The sequence below is a fragment of the Squalius cephalus genome (assembly GCF_949319135.1).
Source record: "Squalius cephalus genome assembly, chromosome: 4".
NCBI lineage: Eukaryota > Metazoa > Chordata > Actinopteri > Cypriniformes > Leuciscidae > Squalius > Squalius cephalus.
Window position 1 is genome coordinate 43,961,959 of NC_137125.1, and position 16,037 is coordinate 43,977,995.

At 37.4% G+C, this 16,037-nt stretch overlaps 3 protein-coding genes across 4 annotated transcripts in view; 2 read left to right on the top strand and 1 right to left on the bottom strand.

Moving 5' to 3' along the window:
- The window catches only part of slc26a5 (solute carrier family 26 member 5), a 202,049-nt gene that overhangs the window by 145,661 nt on the left and 40,351 nt on the right, over positions 1-16,037 (top strand). The gene's annotated exons all lie outside the window — the stretch shown is intronic.
- zc3hc1 (zinc finger, C3HC-type containing 1) lies at positions 334-4,321 on the bottom strand. Its single transcript, XM_079869664.1, has 10 exons — positions 4,137-4,321; positions 3,502-3,604; positions 2,972-3,122; positions 2,801-2,884; positions 2,588-2,715; positions 2,359-2,507; positions 2,009-2,261; positions 1,648-1,851; positions 1,241-1,453; positions 334-1,148 (listed from the first exon to the last, which is right to left on the bottom strand). Exons 1-10 carry the CDS (start codon positions 4,268-4,270, stop codon positions 1,077-1,079), a joined length of 1,491 nt encoding a protein of 496 aa, XP_079725790.1. The 5' UTR covers positions 4,271-4,321; the 3' UTR covers positions 334-1,076.
- Positions 5,441-16,014, top strand: klhdc10 (kelch domain containing 10). Of its 2 annotated transcripts, XM_079869665.1 has the most exons (10): positions 5,441-5,737; positions 9,231-9,323; positions 11,141-11,362; positions 11,492-11,646; positions 11,778-11,926; positions 13,031-13,115; positions 13,342-13,408; positions 13,513-13,560; positions 13,658-13,797; positions 13,923-16,013. In XM_079869665.1, exons 1-10 carry the CDS (start codon positions 5,653-5,655, stop codon positions 14,130-14,132), a joined length of 1,254 nt encoding a protein of 417 aa, XP_079725791.1. In that variant the 5' UTR covers positions 5,441-5,652; the 3' UTR covers positions 14,133-16,013. The 2 variants fall into 2 exon arrangements, with proteins under 2 accessions (XP_079725791.1, XP_079725792.1); XM_079869666.1 differs by lacking the exon at positions 9,231-9,323 and having other exon boundaries at positions 5,467-5,737; positions 13,923-16,014.

The window sequence follows — 16,037 nt, forward strand, 5'->3', positions numbered from 1 at the left end:
CTTTCTATGCGGTGTTTCGGGCTGTCATAAGGAGTGGACGATTCAAATTTGTAGTATATCTATAAAATTGTAGTTTTTTTTGTCTACGGTGACAGTTTGAGCACAGCCCCCTTGTGCTACCGAACTTATTTCTTTTATGCATATATATTTGTCCTTTAACAGTTCCATTTTTAATGCTCAATATTGGTAGTAAACAAGAATAAAACAACATTTTCCCCATTCTTTTTAAAGGAATGTAATATTGCATTTTACAAGCATGTAAAAGCCATAGGAGTCAAAGGTTTTTAAAAAAGTGGAGTATCCCTTTAAAACAACATAATGAAAAACCATACATAGTGAAAACCAGCAAAATGAATATGTTTATTTAGATTAGGCAGAGATGCCAAGAATTGCATGCATGATGAAGGGCACTACAGGCAGCACTTACAGAGAAACTGATCCAAAAACAAAACCATTTACATTGGCACTCACACCATTTCTAAATATGGCATCTATTTTAGCTGGCATGTGGGTAAAAGATAAGGGATAAACATCTTTAAAAATGAGATTCAGCCCATTCACATTTATGGAAGTAAATATCATATACCTACTCAAACAATGCAGAAAAATCCATGGCTGATCTATAATCTGAACAACGTCCAGCGATGATACAACTAGCATGTCTTCCAGTGTAGGTCTAGGAGCTTCACTAAAGCTTCCCTAAATTAGGCTAAAACCCTAAAGCCTGAGGTGGCGAGGACTATTTGGCAGTCCATGCAAGGTAAATTGCGCTGGCCACTGGTCTGTTGATGTTTGAATGTAGACTGGACAGACCCAGATTCAAAACAGTGTGTTAAAGTTACAATTTCTGAGAAGAACTCTGCTGGGCTTTCCTGTTCCAAGGCAAGGTCTTTCAGCACAGGCTGCTTTGATCCGTGTGGATTTACTGTCCCTTTCCCAACCAAACCCAATACTGTAAACAAGACTCACATTATCAAGAAACAATCTGATATGAAGGTACTGTCATTATTACAAAGGACAGCGTACCACTAGGATAACGTCACCAGGGTTTCCCAGTCCACTTTCCAAAGTGCAACTTACTGGCTTGGGGAAGATACCTGCCACTGTCGGAATATCGAGAACACCCTTTTTGATTTGTCATGAGGACCCTAGATAAAAGACGAAAAAAAAAAACAGTGTTAGAGGGATGTAAAATGATTGTTAGCTTCAACAAAATGGTAGTTTGTCATATTTGGCTCACCTGAGATGGGCTGGCTCCTACTGGACTGAGGCTTCTTTTCATGGATAAGAACAGGGTGAGCGCTGCTTTCCAGCCTGGTTGAGGGAGTTCTGCCTCACAGCCAACAAAGACAGAGCCGTCTAGATTGCCCTCCTCTCTTCCCACACTCACCCAAGGACACCAGTCTCGGTGTTGGGCTACTGGGTCAAACACATTTCTGTGCATGGGCCCTTCCTATAACAGATCAAACAAAACAGGCTTAGGCATTTAAAATTTGAAAACGTGATGGTTTAATCGAACTTGCAGGGTCATTAAAAACAAATATGCCATTAGGACATCAGGTTATGCAGATAAATAAAATGCATGAAATATATTACATTGTCCTATAATAATAATAACAGCAATTTATACATAATAATAGTCCTTACAGAGCCACTGGCAGATGACAGACGTGGGCGTTTTGTCTTTCGCTGTGGACTAGAGGGCACATCCATGGGCAGGTTTTCTCCTTGACCCCTGCGGCGGGTCATTGGTCTCTTGCCCCTGGACAGGGGGCTTGGAAGCTCATCATGTGGGATAGGGGAGTCTCTGCTTCTTGTGCGAAGAATCTGAGGGGATGATGTAGTGTCCATCTATATGCACAAGACAGTGTTGACAATTTAGATGGTTGTGGACTGATCAACATCAAAGTAATATAATGGTCATTCCCAGTTAAGTTTATATGGAAAGTTTACAGTCTTAAAGTTTAACTCAACAAGACAAACCAATGTCAAAATGCGAAAGACTCACCTGCTCAGAGCGTGTGGAGTCTTGACTACGCAGCTTCATGCGACATGGAGTGGGGGATTGGGATGGTGAGGTGGGCGTCCCCTTTTCCCCACTTATGCTTTGAGTTGGAGTCAAGGCAGTAGTAGATGTTGGAGACTGCGGAGGGTTTTCACCCTCTGAAACAGTCTCCATTTGATAGAAATTCCACATCCCTACCTTTCTCATGCAGTACGAACAAGTGAGGATGGGCAAATTCATAATGTGTAGTGACGGGCTAAATGGAAACAAGGCATAGAATGACATAAAATCCGAGTGTTCTGCAAGAAGTTTGCCATTGCTGAATCGTCAAAAGTCACTGATTGGATTTTTACCTGGCTGCCCAACCACAAAGGGCTATGATGCATGCTGCCACCTGTACAGAGAGTGGATCTGATGAGACTTTAGAGGGAGAACCACCTTGCTTCACTTGCTCATCTTCAATCAGCTGTAGGAGGACACTTATAACATCTTCGGTTAAGGTCTGAGGAAAAAGAAAATCCAAAATTATGAATGCATAGAAGAATCCTTCATGGACTTCCCTTTAAAAATAAAGAATAATACCATGGCTTTGAGCTGCTCTGGCTTCATAGAAGGCAGCTGCAGTTCTAGAAGGCAAGCACTCTTGAAACGGTCTACAAAGGCACCGAGTAATATCGTAGGCTCATTAATAGGAACCATCCAGAAGCGATCTACAACACAAACAACATTATTGATTAGCAATGATTTAGTTAGATGTCAAACAGACACAGATGACTAGTGAGCCTCTCAAAATACCTGGACATGGAAAATCTGGCCAGGAACAGAATTTCTCATGTTGCGTTTGAAGCTGCTGTAGCAACTCCGAAATCCGTCCTTCATCTAAAAAAAAAAGTGAAAATAAATAAGTCAGTGTGCGCAGATACAAAATATAGCTTCGCTCTATAATAAAAACAGAGCAAAACTTACATTTCTGGAAGTCCAAGGTTGCTTGGATTGATGCACAGAGAAAAGCCTGGCAACTAGAACACCTTAACATATCACAGTCTACATTGATCCAGCCGTAGCGTGCACATCTCAGCGGCGAGAGCACACGGGGCTTTCCGGCCCATTTCAAACAGTGCTTATGTTAAGGACTTTTTCTTTTCTTTTTTTTTTGCAAAGGCAATGAATGAAACCAAAGTTGTGATCTTTATGTCATATTTTGATATAAAGGAAAGGACATTATTAATAAACTGCAATATTCCATAAAAGAAAAATAAGAACTGTCAAGTCAGGTTTTAAAGACGTTTTCATTCAGATTAATGAAACAACTAGACGTGTAATGCATACAACATCTTGAAATCAATTAAGGATTAATGAAAAGTCCAACAACTGAGTTGATTAGTCTAAAACAGACATGCAATTTAATGCAATTTAACACAAACTGGCTGTTGCTTTCTCAAATCCAGCTTCAGGCACTGACCCTGATGTTTTCACAGCAACACTCAAAAGGATATGGAGTAGGATTCTACTCTGTTGAAAAATGCTTCTTTGTTTGCTGCCTCACAAGGAGCTTTCCCAAGACCATTTGGAGGCAATGTGTTTGGATCCTGCTGCGAACTGAAATATGGAGAGAAAAGTGAATCAACCTAGTGCTGTATTTTCCACACATAAGTAAAACTCAAGTGACTTACTCCTTACAGGGGGGGAAAAAACCCATAACATCTTGAGATGTGATTTGGAACAAGATGGTATACCAAGACCAGCTGTCATACTTAAATGAATAAAAACATCTGACCAGCTGGTTTGTTGCTGGTCTAAGAAAAGCCTTCACCAGCAAATGACCAGTTAAAACCTAGCTACAGGTTGACAGGGACTCGGGGTAACGTGGTTTGTTTCTTATCTAAGCTGGTGGTCTTTAGCTAGTTTGTTGATTTTGCCAAGATGGTCAAGCAGTTTGCATCAGTTAAAGTCCATTTGGTACCATCTACTATGTTCAAAAACACAGCTACCGGTTTAAGTTACATTTTCCATTAGGGTTTTCAGTAAAAACTTAACCGATTGTCGAATTGCTCACCACCCCTTGCCCTGCTTTCTTCCCGCACATTGTCACTTTTTTGTAACTTCTCTCTCATTATAATGAAACTCTTACCAATTAAACACGTTGTCTTCCGAGGCTACGCCTTCGTTTAGAAGTTCTCGCACTTTCAGGGGAGACACGAGAGGAGATTTGCTTTGTTTTTCACCGTTTTCTGGGCGATTTGCACGGCTGCCGAGCGCCGCCATGTTCGGTGTCTGTCTCTAAACACTCCCACTGCAAGATATCAATTATCAACATTTTTACACAGTTCCGCCTCATCCATTACAAACGTGTAGCGTGGTAACCATTTAAGAAGCTTCCTGTCATTTTGCTAAATTTCTTATTTTGATGGCAGGTTAACACCAAATTATAATAATTTAATTGTAGTAACCCATGACCAAGCTTGTTTTGTTCACCAAATATATGATGACAATTGTTCTTCTCATTAACATCTTAGTTATGTTAATCAGAGACAAATAAACAAAAAATATATAAATGATTTATCCACATAATACAGCTTGTAAATATGGGGATTGAATTATGAACTGATGCTTCTTTAGTGTGATTCATAGACTGAAAAAGGTGCAATACACACATTTGACACACTCAGCTTGTGCAGAACATACAATTAATGTAAGAGACATTTGTTTTTCTGTGGACAGTCCAACTCATTGTGAGTAGTTCCTTTTAGATTATTCAAACTGCAGTCTGATGGCCTTGAGTTGAGCTGGAAACAAACATATGATGTCTCATTTTGTAGGGTGAAAACTTAAATCGCAGTGTGTGTTGTAAAAAGATTTGACATCTCTTAAGTGCTCCTCAAAATATAAGCTGCCCTCAATATGCAAAATAATTTTGCAGGTACATTTAGGACAATTAGAATGTCTTAATTATATTATAGAGATATAATAAATAAACTATTTATTTCATACAAATGTATGACATTTGACATGAAATTTTGTTTGACTTACTGATGATGATCAAGGAAATCCCTTGACGTAACCTTTCAAAGTGTGCACATGAATTTGAATTTGAAAAAATAATGATGTGCACTGAAAAATAATTTATAATAAATACTGTTATATTCCATAAAAAAGAAAAAATGCACATTTTTATATAATGGTGACTTTTAAAATAAAAAAAAAATAAAAAAATATATATAACATAAAAATGTACTGTAAAACTGCAGTATTTTTGTAGTATTGGACATTTTGGGTCAGCTTGAAGTATTTAATCCAAATGTACCAAAATTGTACAACTCAAAACACCCAGAATTTATTTCATGGCTTCATGATTTTAAAGTTTGACGTTTATCATGAAGACTTTTATCTTGAAATGCATTTAAAAAAACGTCCATATGTGTTTTTTTGGTGGCCATCTTGAATGTGTTCAATTCACCAGCGTTTCTGCCTTCACATTCATATTGCAAAGGAGACCCGGTCAGGTCCATCTATTTAATTTAAGCGTCTCTTTCTTTCCGGGGAGAATGGGCTGAGTTATGCTCTACGATATACCTCTGTCTGTTGAAGGAAACCCCGTTGTCTGCGAGTGCGTGTAGGTGGATGATTTCAGCGTGATTTTTGGAGCGATGTCTGCCGCAGAAGGAGCACACAGCCCGGACAGACTCAATCAGTTCGAGCGGCTGTCTGGAAGGCCTCCGATAAGAGCCGCAGGTCAGTGAGGACTCTGTAAACCGCTTGAATAAGCACAGAAACAACAATATTTTTTTCCAGAAAAAAACAATTTTCTATCTAATTTCTGTCATAATATAAAGCACAGTTATTTTGTATTTCACATCTCTCGCGATGCTAGCATCTAGCGTTAGCCGTATCGTTAATGGTTTTGTTTTGATTAGAAACTTTTCAAGTTCGCATCTATTAATTATGATGTGTATCACATATTTAACTTTGCAAAAGTCTGTGCGTTGTAGTCGTCATTTGATGTTGGCTTTACCGTCAAAAAGTTGCGTTAAATACGGTTAGCGTGGGAATGGCGCTTGACAGCTTCATTTGCATTTAGCTATTGATGTCAGACGTATTATTTGACTGTGATATGAATATTTGTAATAATTTACATCTGCATTTAATGCTTTTTTATCAAGTATTTGATCGTATTGTCAAGTGAAGTTTAAGCATTTCTCTTTAATGCATCTGTTAAATGTTGTTTTACAGACCAAGCTCTACTAACTTACTGTTATAAAGTTCAAATAATGCCAATATAATTGTTAGATTTTAAAATGTATATAAGCATCTAGTGCTTGAACTCCATGCTCTTGGTTTCCAGTTTTAATTCGTTTCAGCCCTGATGAATAAGCAAACCTGTTTGCAATCATGTTGTACTTGTTACATAGTGATCAACTGAATGAATGCAAGTTTTGGGGGAAATTTGTTACTGAAATATTTATTTGTATTTCTAGATTAAACGTAAAAGTTAAATTCCGTTTAAAAGTTGTAGACTAAATGGGTTTTAATGCACATTGCACACCCCCAGTAAAAAGAATGGATGTGGCAAGGCTTATATACAGAATTACTCTGTGTTTAGTGATGTTTATAGTTTAGGGATGTATTTCACTTGGCCGTTTGTTTGGATTGTTAATAGTGCCACAGATCAGCACATGAGTAAATAAAAGCCGGGCTCTGTCTGGTTCTGTTCAGAGTCACGGTGTAAATACTTCTTTTTTTTTTTTTTTATCTTTCAGCAGCAAGACATACACTAATAATTTCAGGCAGCTGTGGTGCATTAAAACAGTACTTGCAGTGTGACATTAGGACTTTAATGATATTCACACACCACCCATCACTGCAGAATGCCTGCAGCTCTAGCCATCTGTATCCTCCTTCCTGTTTATATGAAGAGCTATCAAACGCCTTTTTATACTTGCGCAAAATCGACACCAAACAGAATTTATGTATTCGCCACTTGGGTTAGAAATAGAAAGAAGGGTTTCATGCATAATACACACTTCTCAGCTGGAGGCGGCCGGTTCACTGTAGATGTAGCCCTCAGATGATGATTTGCATATGGCAGTCTTAAAAACCTCAAATCGAACCATGTGACTTGCTTTTCATTTGGTGCTGTAGTAATCGTCATGGCCTGCGGTTTGTCTTCAGTGGACATCTTCAGTTTGTATTTTTGAAGGGGCTTACGTCATGTGTTCTCACACCTGGGGAGACTTTTGACTTCTAACCAAACAGAATCCACATGACAATGCTCTGTCAAACATTACTGGGGTGCATCCGTCATTTTTATTGTCGTTTATTTGCTGTTGAACCTAAGCAAACCAGTTATCAGTGTTTCCAAACATTGAATCCAGATATATCAACACAGTACATTTAAACAGAGTTCCAGTGAGCATCATTTTTTCCAGGTCTGGATAAGTCATAGAATTTAAAATTACTTTACTGACTATGAATTGCCTTTGTGAGTGCAATCTCTGTAAAAATCCTTATCCAGTAATCATGAGAGCGTGGGAAAATCATGGAAATTAATTGGTAAGAAGCAGGTGTGGGAAATCCTTATTATCTTTTTTTATTAGTAGTATTTTCATTCATGGAAATTAATTGGTAAGAAGGTGTGGGAAATCCTTATTATCTTTTTTTATTAGTAGTATTTTCATTGTTTTTGAAAAGTCTTTTACACTTACCAAGGCTGAATTTATTTAATCAAAAGTACAGTAAAACAGTAATATTGTAAAATATTATTACAAAAATATTATTACAAAAAAAGTAAAACTGCAATGTATTCCTGTGATTGCAAAGCTGAATTTTTCCAGTCTTTAGTGTCACATGATCCTTCATAAATCATTCTAATATGCTGATTCGATGCTCAAGAAACATTTCTTAGCTATTATTATCAATTTTGCTAACATTTGTGCTGCTTAATATTTTTATGTTTTGTAACAGCAATACATTTTTTATATACAATTTCATTTTTATATATGTGACCCTGGATCACAAAACCAGTCATAAGTCGCACGGGTATATTTATGGCAATAGCCAACAATAGGCTACATTGTATAATTCAAAATTATCGATTTTTCTTTTATGCCAAAAATCATTAGGCTATTAAGTAAAGATCATGTTCCATGAAGATATTTTGTAAATTTCCTACCGTAAATATATTAAAGGAGAAGTTCACTTTTAAAATGAAAATTCTGTCATCATATACTCACCCTCATGTTGTTTCAAACCTGTATGAATTTCTTTCTTCTGCTGAACAGAAAAGAAGATATTTAGAAGATTATCAGTAACCAGACAGTTTTTGGGTCCCAATGACTTCCATAGTATATTTTTTTCCTACTATGGAAGTCATTGGGACCCAAAAACTGTCTGCTTACTGATATTCTTCTAAATATCTTCCTTTCTGTTCAGCATAAGAAAGAAATTCATACAGGTTTGAAACAACATGAGGGTGAGTATATGATGACAGAATTTTCATTTTAAAAGTGAACTTCTCCTTTAAACATTTCTTTTTGTGAGTGAATGCAGCACAATCACGAACATAAATGGTCAACTTTAAAGCTGATTTTCTCAATGTTTCGATTTTTTTTTTTTTTTTTTTTTTTTTTTTTTTTTGGACCCTCAGATTCCAAATTTACAAATATTGTCCTATCCTGACAAACCATACATCAATGGAAAGCTTATTTATCCAGCTTTCAGATGACATATAAATCTCAATTTCTAAAAATTGACCCATGTGACTGGTTTTGTGGTCCAGGGTCACATATAGCCTATATATAATTTTTTTTTTTTTTTTTTTTTTTTTGCTATCGTGCATGTTTTCTATTTTATCCTGGGTATATGTTGTTCATGCACTAGTACCAAAGGATTTTCATTCTGCTTTGCTTTGAGTATTAGGGCTGTTGAACTCTGTCGAGTATTTTGTGGTCCTTTTGAATGAGTCTCTTAATGTTTTTCATGGTTATTTATTGCACAGATTACTTAAACTGTGGGGCGTGTGGCAGTGAGAAGTTGTTGTTTTTTTTATGTAGGAAGTGACATACCTCCTCACTTCATTGCACATTAGCCTTTTTTTACTTCCAGACCCATTTTGTTGACCCCTTGAGTGATGGGCAGGGTGTTTGTCTGTTTATGTTTTTCTTTATTTTGCCATTGTCCTTTTGTTGTTGTTATTTTGTCTGTCTGACTGCGGTAATTGTGGTAACAGGCTCTAAGAAGAGAGTTTCCTGGGTACAAGCTCGAAGACTCCTCGGCCAGCCCTGCCCCAGTCTACGGATCCCTAACAGGTTTTTAAGAGAAGGTGGGTAATAGGCGATGTCTGCCTTTAACTGAACTTCAAAAAGAAAACCCACATGACAAGTCTGGAGGCCTCCCCCATGCTGTCCCCACCCTCCCTCTCTTCAAAACTGCTCTTCTTCACTGTGGTGTAAAAGAAAAAAGACCACCGCTCTTTTTCCCAGGGCTCTTTCTGCTAAGCTTCATTGGGGGCAAAGCTGGGGCAGGATGGCTTGGGTGTTTAAAAAAATTACGGGAAAGGCCAAAGTGTTCATCTGGTTGTAAGTGATGTGTGTTGATCCTTTTTATTTTTATTGATTTGTGTCAGTTTTTATTTTTTCACTTCCCTCTCATTTATTATCCCAGCGATGCTCTCACTCAGGTGCAGCTTCCAGGTTTCAAGGCAAATTCACTGGCAATAAATTTGTGTGAGGCTTTGCATGCTGTGATCGTAGGTTCGGTGGCCTATGAACCATGCTGATAAATTATTTTCAGAGATTCATAAAGTTGGGTGTCAACTTATCAGTTTTGTGCACTGGAGAAAAAAACGGATGTGTGGAAATTTGACATCTTTTGCGCTTTTGGTTAATTGTTATATATTTAATGTATTACATAATTGAAACAAAACATATTTAATTTAACATATTTTTATTATTTGATAATATATTTAACAACAATAATGCTAATAAAAATAAATTATGTATAGTAGTAATTGTTTTGTAACAAATAAATATAATATTTATTATTAAATTAATAAATGAATAAAAACCTATTTATAAATGGAGTTGTTTCAGCCGAGATCCTGTTTGTGTATCTGAATCTGCATTGTGTTTGGGGGAGAGGCCATAGCTTCTTTAATATGAATATTTAATTAAGCAGGCCTGGAAAAGGAATGATGGCTTATTAGGGTTTGAACTAGTAGTTGTTAATTAATTTGGTGTCGCAGGTGTGTTCTGTTCACTGTTACCCATGCTGTTTTGTGTTAAATTGTTGTTTTTGAAGTCGCCATCGTGTAAATGTTTCTTCTAAACAAGTCAAACTTCAGATATGTATTTGTACATATAGATTTGACACATTTTCAAGCTTTATCTGAGTGAAAGAAGTTCATTTAAGGCTAATCCATTCACTTCTACATCTGCAATATTTGGATCCCATTATGAAATTATAGTGCATTAAATATGAAACAATCTGTTTGGAGATTATAAAGTTCACTCAGTTTTAATTTGTAGATTCAAGAATGCATTTCAAGTTGGATGAACATGGTTAGATGTGGTTGGATTCACTTTACTCCTAATAGAGTTGATCTAACTCAAGAAAAGTGTATTCATCTAACATATATGTATCTGAAATGTAGATACATTTTATTGCCCAACTGCTTACCTTAAAGTTAGTAAAATCAGAATGGGTTATGTTTCTATGTTATGGATGAAACTAATCTAATAATGCAGTTTGCATTTTGTTTCACAGGTGACTGTGAAGAACCAACTCAAATGTGTCTTTAATCTCCTTCCTGCTTTCCAGAACTGTCCTGCTTGAATATTGACATTGTGCTTACTCAGAATAATTTGTTGCCTTAGGGCTGGTTTACACAACGCATGTCACGTAGAATGACGCTGCAAAAGACGCGAGCTCAACGGTTAAAGACCGTTTACTTTGAAAAACAATAGAAAAGCAGCACAGTGAACGACCCCTTACAGTTCAATCCCAGCAACAAACACTGGATCTCATTTTCCCTCCATCCTTAATCTTTCCTTCTACCTTTCAAGACAGATGCTAACTCACTGAGGACCTCCCAGCTGTTTGTTCGTCTCATCATCAATAGGCTGCTGTCTGTCTCTGTAGGTCACCGAGCCCCCCCGGCCCGGAGTGGCCATCGCTGTGTAGCAGACAACACCAACCTCTATGTGTTCGGAGGGTACAACCCCGACTACGACGAATCAGGCGGCTCAGAGAACGAAGACTACCCGCTGTTCAGGGAGCTGTGGAGGTTCCACTTCGCCACAGGGACATGGCAACAGATCCGCACGGAGGGTTTCATGCCCACCGAACTGGCTTCGATGTCAGGTAATGTGAAAATGATATTTTAAAATTGTTTTATTTTATTTTTATTTTGAAGATGTTCCAAAAAGCCACCGGTATGTCAGGTATTTTAAACCTGTTTCCTCTCTTGACCATCTTGTTTGTACGTCACAGCTGTTTTACACGGAAATAACCTGCTTGTGTTCGGCGGGACCGGAATCCCGTTCGGGGAAAACAACGGAAATGATGTTCACGTCTGCAATGTTAAATACAAACGTTGGTCGCTCCTCAACTGCAGGGGAAAGAAACCCAATCGAATATATGGACAGGTACAAAAACCCAAAGAAATTCATATGATTTAACTCTATTAATGAAAACGAGTACAAGGTGTCCAATGTTTTCTAGTAAACGTACTATATTATGTAGATTAAATGAGTGATCCCTCTTTTGTGTTTTGCAGGCCATGGCCATAATCAACGGCTTCCTGTATGTATTTGGAGGTACGACAGGCTACATCTACAGCACAGATCTTCACAGACTGGATCTAACAACACGTGAGTGGATTCACCTGAAACCCAACAACCCTCCGGATGACCTGCCTGAGGAGCGGTGAGTCAACTTTTTTGGGGGATTGTGGTTTGGTTGTAACCGTTAATTGAAAGTGTATTCAACCAAAACTCTGACGGTTCATAAAATAAATCTATATGAATCAAGCGGGTTTAATCCAAGCCTTATGAAGAGACATGATTGCTTTGATGTGATGAACAGATTTAATTTAGGCTTTTATTCACATATAAGCATTAAAGGTAGGGTAGGCAATTTCTGAGAGGCTAGCAATAGCAAGCTAGCTTTGAAAGCTTCCTCTAACGTTCACAGCAGAGTTAAAATACCTCGTCTCAAAGCACATAACATTACAATAATAATGAACGTAAACGACTTCAACTTGTACCACCTGACTGCTGCAGATTCATTTCGGCATTGATAGTGCTGCCACACAAATGCATAATTCCGAGGACGGGAATCGCTTAATCACTACAGTTATGCCGTGAACTTAGCATAAGCTCATTGTTTTGGTTCAGGAGGAACTGTAAAAGGCGGCTGCTGTCTTGTCTACAACTCTGTGTAGTCCTGAGACATCCGCAAAAGATGCATGTAAATGTTTAAAAAATATTTAGACCATTTTTATTATTGATTGCTATCAGGATGTGAAGAGTTTTAACCAGTATAACAGTGTTTATGAAAAACCTTTAAACGGCAAACATACATATAGCGTTCAAATTCGGCAAACGGACGCTCAAGTGATACAGTTGAGCTTCTGTTTGTGCTCTCTGATCAATATTTAAATGTGAATAAAAGTCTAAATTAAATCTGTTCATCATATAAAGTGATCGTGTCTCTTCAGAAGACTTGGATTAAACCAGTCTATTCATATGAATATCTTTTACGATCTCTTTTTTGAACATTTTGAAGTTTTGGGTGTATAGACTTTCAGTGGAGGGACAGAGATCTCTCAGATTTCATTAAAAATATTTGAATTTGTGTGCTAAAGAGGAATGAAAGCCTTATGGGTTTGGAACTACATAAGGGTGAGTAATTAATAACACTAACCCTTTAAACAAAGCTAGGGTTACTAAAACTCTTTGTCTGATGTTAAAAGGTCAGTCTTTGAGCAGATATGACAAACTTCCTTCCTTCTAAATTTGTTTCTTGTAGATATAGGCATGAGATAGCTCATGATGGACAGAGGATATATATTCTAGGAGGTGGAACTTCCTGGACTTCCTACCCATTAGACAAGGTACAAATGCTTCCATGAATCACCAATTTAGGTAGCGTTCATTTCACAAATGTTACATGATTTATTTTGTTTACTGGAAATAATTGGCCTTGCTTATGAAATATAAACGCGTCCCTGTGCAAATAGTTCTTAAATTGTCCAATCAACCTGCTTATGACAATTTACATTAATGAATGAATTTTTTTCAGAAATTTTATTGTAAGTGACAATTGTCCCAAATGTTTAGATACACGCATATAACCTTGAAACAAATTCCTGGGAGGAAATCACAACTAAGCCTCATGAAAGAATAGGTAAGTAATGAAATTCTCATCTTAATCTTTTTGACATCTGACAATGGAAAGCACACTGTGAATGTTTTGTTTTACATGCTTATTCAGTGCTTTTTTTTTTTCAGGATACCCAGCCCCACGGAGATGTCATAGTTGTGTGCAGATTAAAAATGGTAGTCAGTTAATAAACTAACTGTTAATTGAAGATTTTACTCTTTTACCGTTACTTTTTCGAGCTCAGTGTTTGATTGCTGTTGTTGTTTGTGGCAGATGTATTTATATGTGGAGGTTACAATGGTGAAGTAATACTGGACGACCTGTGGAAAATCAACCTGCAGACGTTCCAGTGGAATAAACTACCTGCAGTGATGCCTGAACCTGCGTATTTCCACTGTGCTGCTGTTACCCCGGTTAGTTTTTATTTATATATATATATATTTTTTTATGTATTTACATTTTTATTTACATTTTGTTTTTGTCATCCTCAAGCATTCATATTTATTCTAACTACTACTTCTTTTCTTTTTCTTCTCAGGCCGGTTGCATGTACATCCACGGTGGCGTGGTGAACATCCATGAGAATAAGCGGACTGGTTCCTTGTTTAAGATCTGGCTGGTTGTGCCCAGTCTGCTGGAGCTGTGCTGGGATCGTCTGCTCAAATCCTTCCCGCATCTGGCCCAACTTACCCCGATACAGCTGCTAAACTTGGGCCTCACCCAGGAACTCATTGAACGCTTAAAATGAAGAGGGGGCTGTGTGCGCGAGGGAACATATGTGTACGTACTATGTGTGTCCTTTTTTTTTTGTTTTGGAAGCTGATCATGGGCAGGACAACGGCACTTGACGCCAGCGCGTGGACTCAAGCTCCAGGAACCCCATCCTAACGCAGCCCGCCTTAAAACTAAAAACTGAAGGATGCCTTTTTTTTGTTTTGCGTATGCACGTTTTAATGATTTGAAAATCAATACAAAACATAAATATCCTTTAAAGTGAAGGGTTTTTTCTCAAACACTATATGGGTCAGTGACCTGGAGGGATTTTTCTTTTCTCTTTTTTTTCTTGAGATTGTAATATTGTTATTTATTGGCCTTCAGAAGTGACGTGAGGGACGTTGAGTTGATTTTACTGATGTATCTTAATTCCTCTCCTGTCAAAGAATTATTTAAGTTTTATAAATCACCACATCACAGCATGAATATTTAATCAGCAGTGATGTAATTGGGGTTTAATTAGTTTCCAGGCAACTGTTCAGATCACTACTGAACCGATACCAACTTATGCAGAACTATTGATGCCTGGGATTGTGATTTAAGGTTTTACTGCAATGAAAATGGTGCAAACAGTGTTGAAATGTTGAATGTTTTAACAAAAATGGCATTTTTTTGGTTTTCACTGCGAATGTTGATTTTTAGGTTGGACGCTGTTGCTCAGATCTGCAGTTACATCTGCACTTAAGGCACAAACACCAGACCAAGTAATTTATTTAATTTTTTTTCAACAAAGCTGTACAGCCATAACAGAGCTGTTCCCATGTTTCACTCAATTTTGTAAACCAGTCATTACATCACTGTGAATAAGGTGCTCCTTAATTTACTTTTAAAGCTTTTACTGAAATAAAATGTTTGTTTTTCCTTAAACGAATCGTCACTCATCCAAGTTTTTAAATCGACACATTTCAGCCAACTGCAGACACTCATTTAATTGATCTAGTGCCTTTCCGAGCAAGACCTGATAATGTGCTAAAATTTAACAATGAGACAAAGCCTGGCTAAAAGCACTTTATTATTTTTATTCAAATTTTACTCAAACAAGCTGACCTGAATTTATAATACAACAAAGGTGCGCACTTACCATATTCATCAAGCTTTCTAGCACTTGACACATTTACAATAAATAAAACTTAAAATTTAAGACTTTCATGTTTGGTCAGCATATAATGCTAATGATATTTTGGGCCTTGTGTATATCTGTACAGTCGAAAAAATAAAAAATGAACTGATAACCTTCCTGTCATTTAGCAATAATGTAGCGGAGCATCTCTTTACTATGCGGACCCATTTAAACCATCTGAATTCAAAGCATCACCAGTCGAAATGCCAAATACAGCATCTTGAATTCAGTTCATGCATTTTATTTTAATGGCTTGTGGCCATGGAACTACATTTATTAGGCACCAGCAATTGATGTAGTTGAGTAAAATGTTAAAAGATTCATAATTGCTATCATTACACCCTCTGTATCTGTAGCTTCACTCTGGAACTGGGTCACATACATGCTCATATGTGCCTACCCACCACTTTCTGCCATTTTATTTCTTCATGACTGGATTCCTGTTTGCATGGGTCAGGACTTTAGGGTGCTTTGTCATGCAGGCAATGTGCAGACTGTGACAACTCCATATTTATGACTTTCATAGAAATGATTTCAGCAACACAGCGGAATATTTCACTCAGTCTGCATGGCGTGAGGGAAGTCCCTTCATTCATTGTGTTTTTGAGACGAGGGGTCTCGCTGGACTTCAATTCCTCAGTTGTGCAGGAAATGTTTAAGGTACTCACCGGTTACCTGTAACTTGTGTACCAGTTTTGTGTTTTATTGTTGAAAAATTAAACTTGTTCAAACTGCTGGCTGTGTTGTATCTGGTGTTTT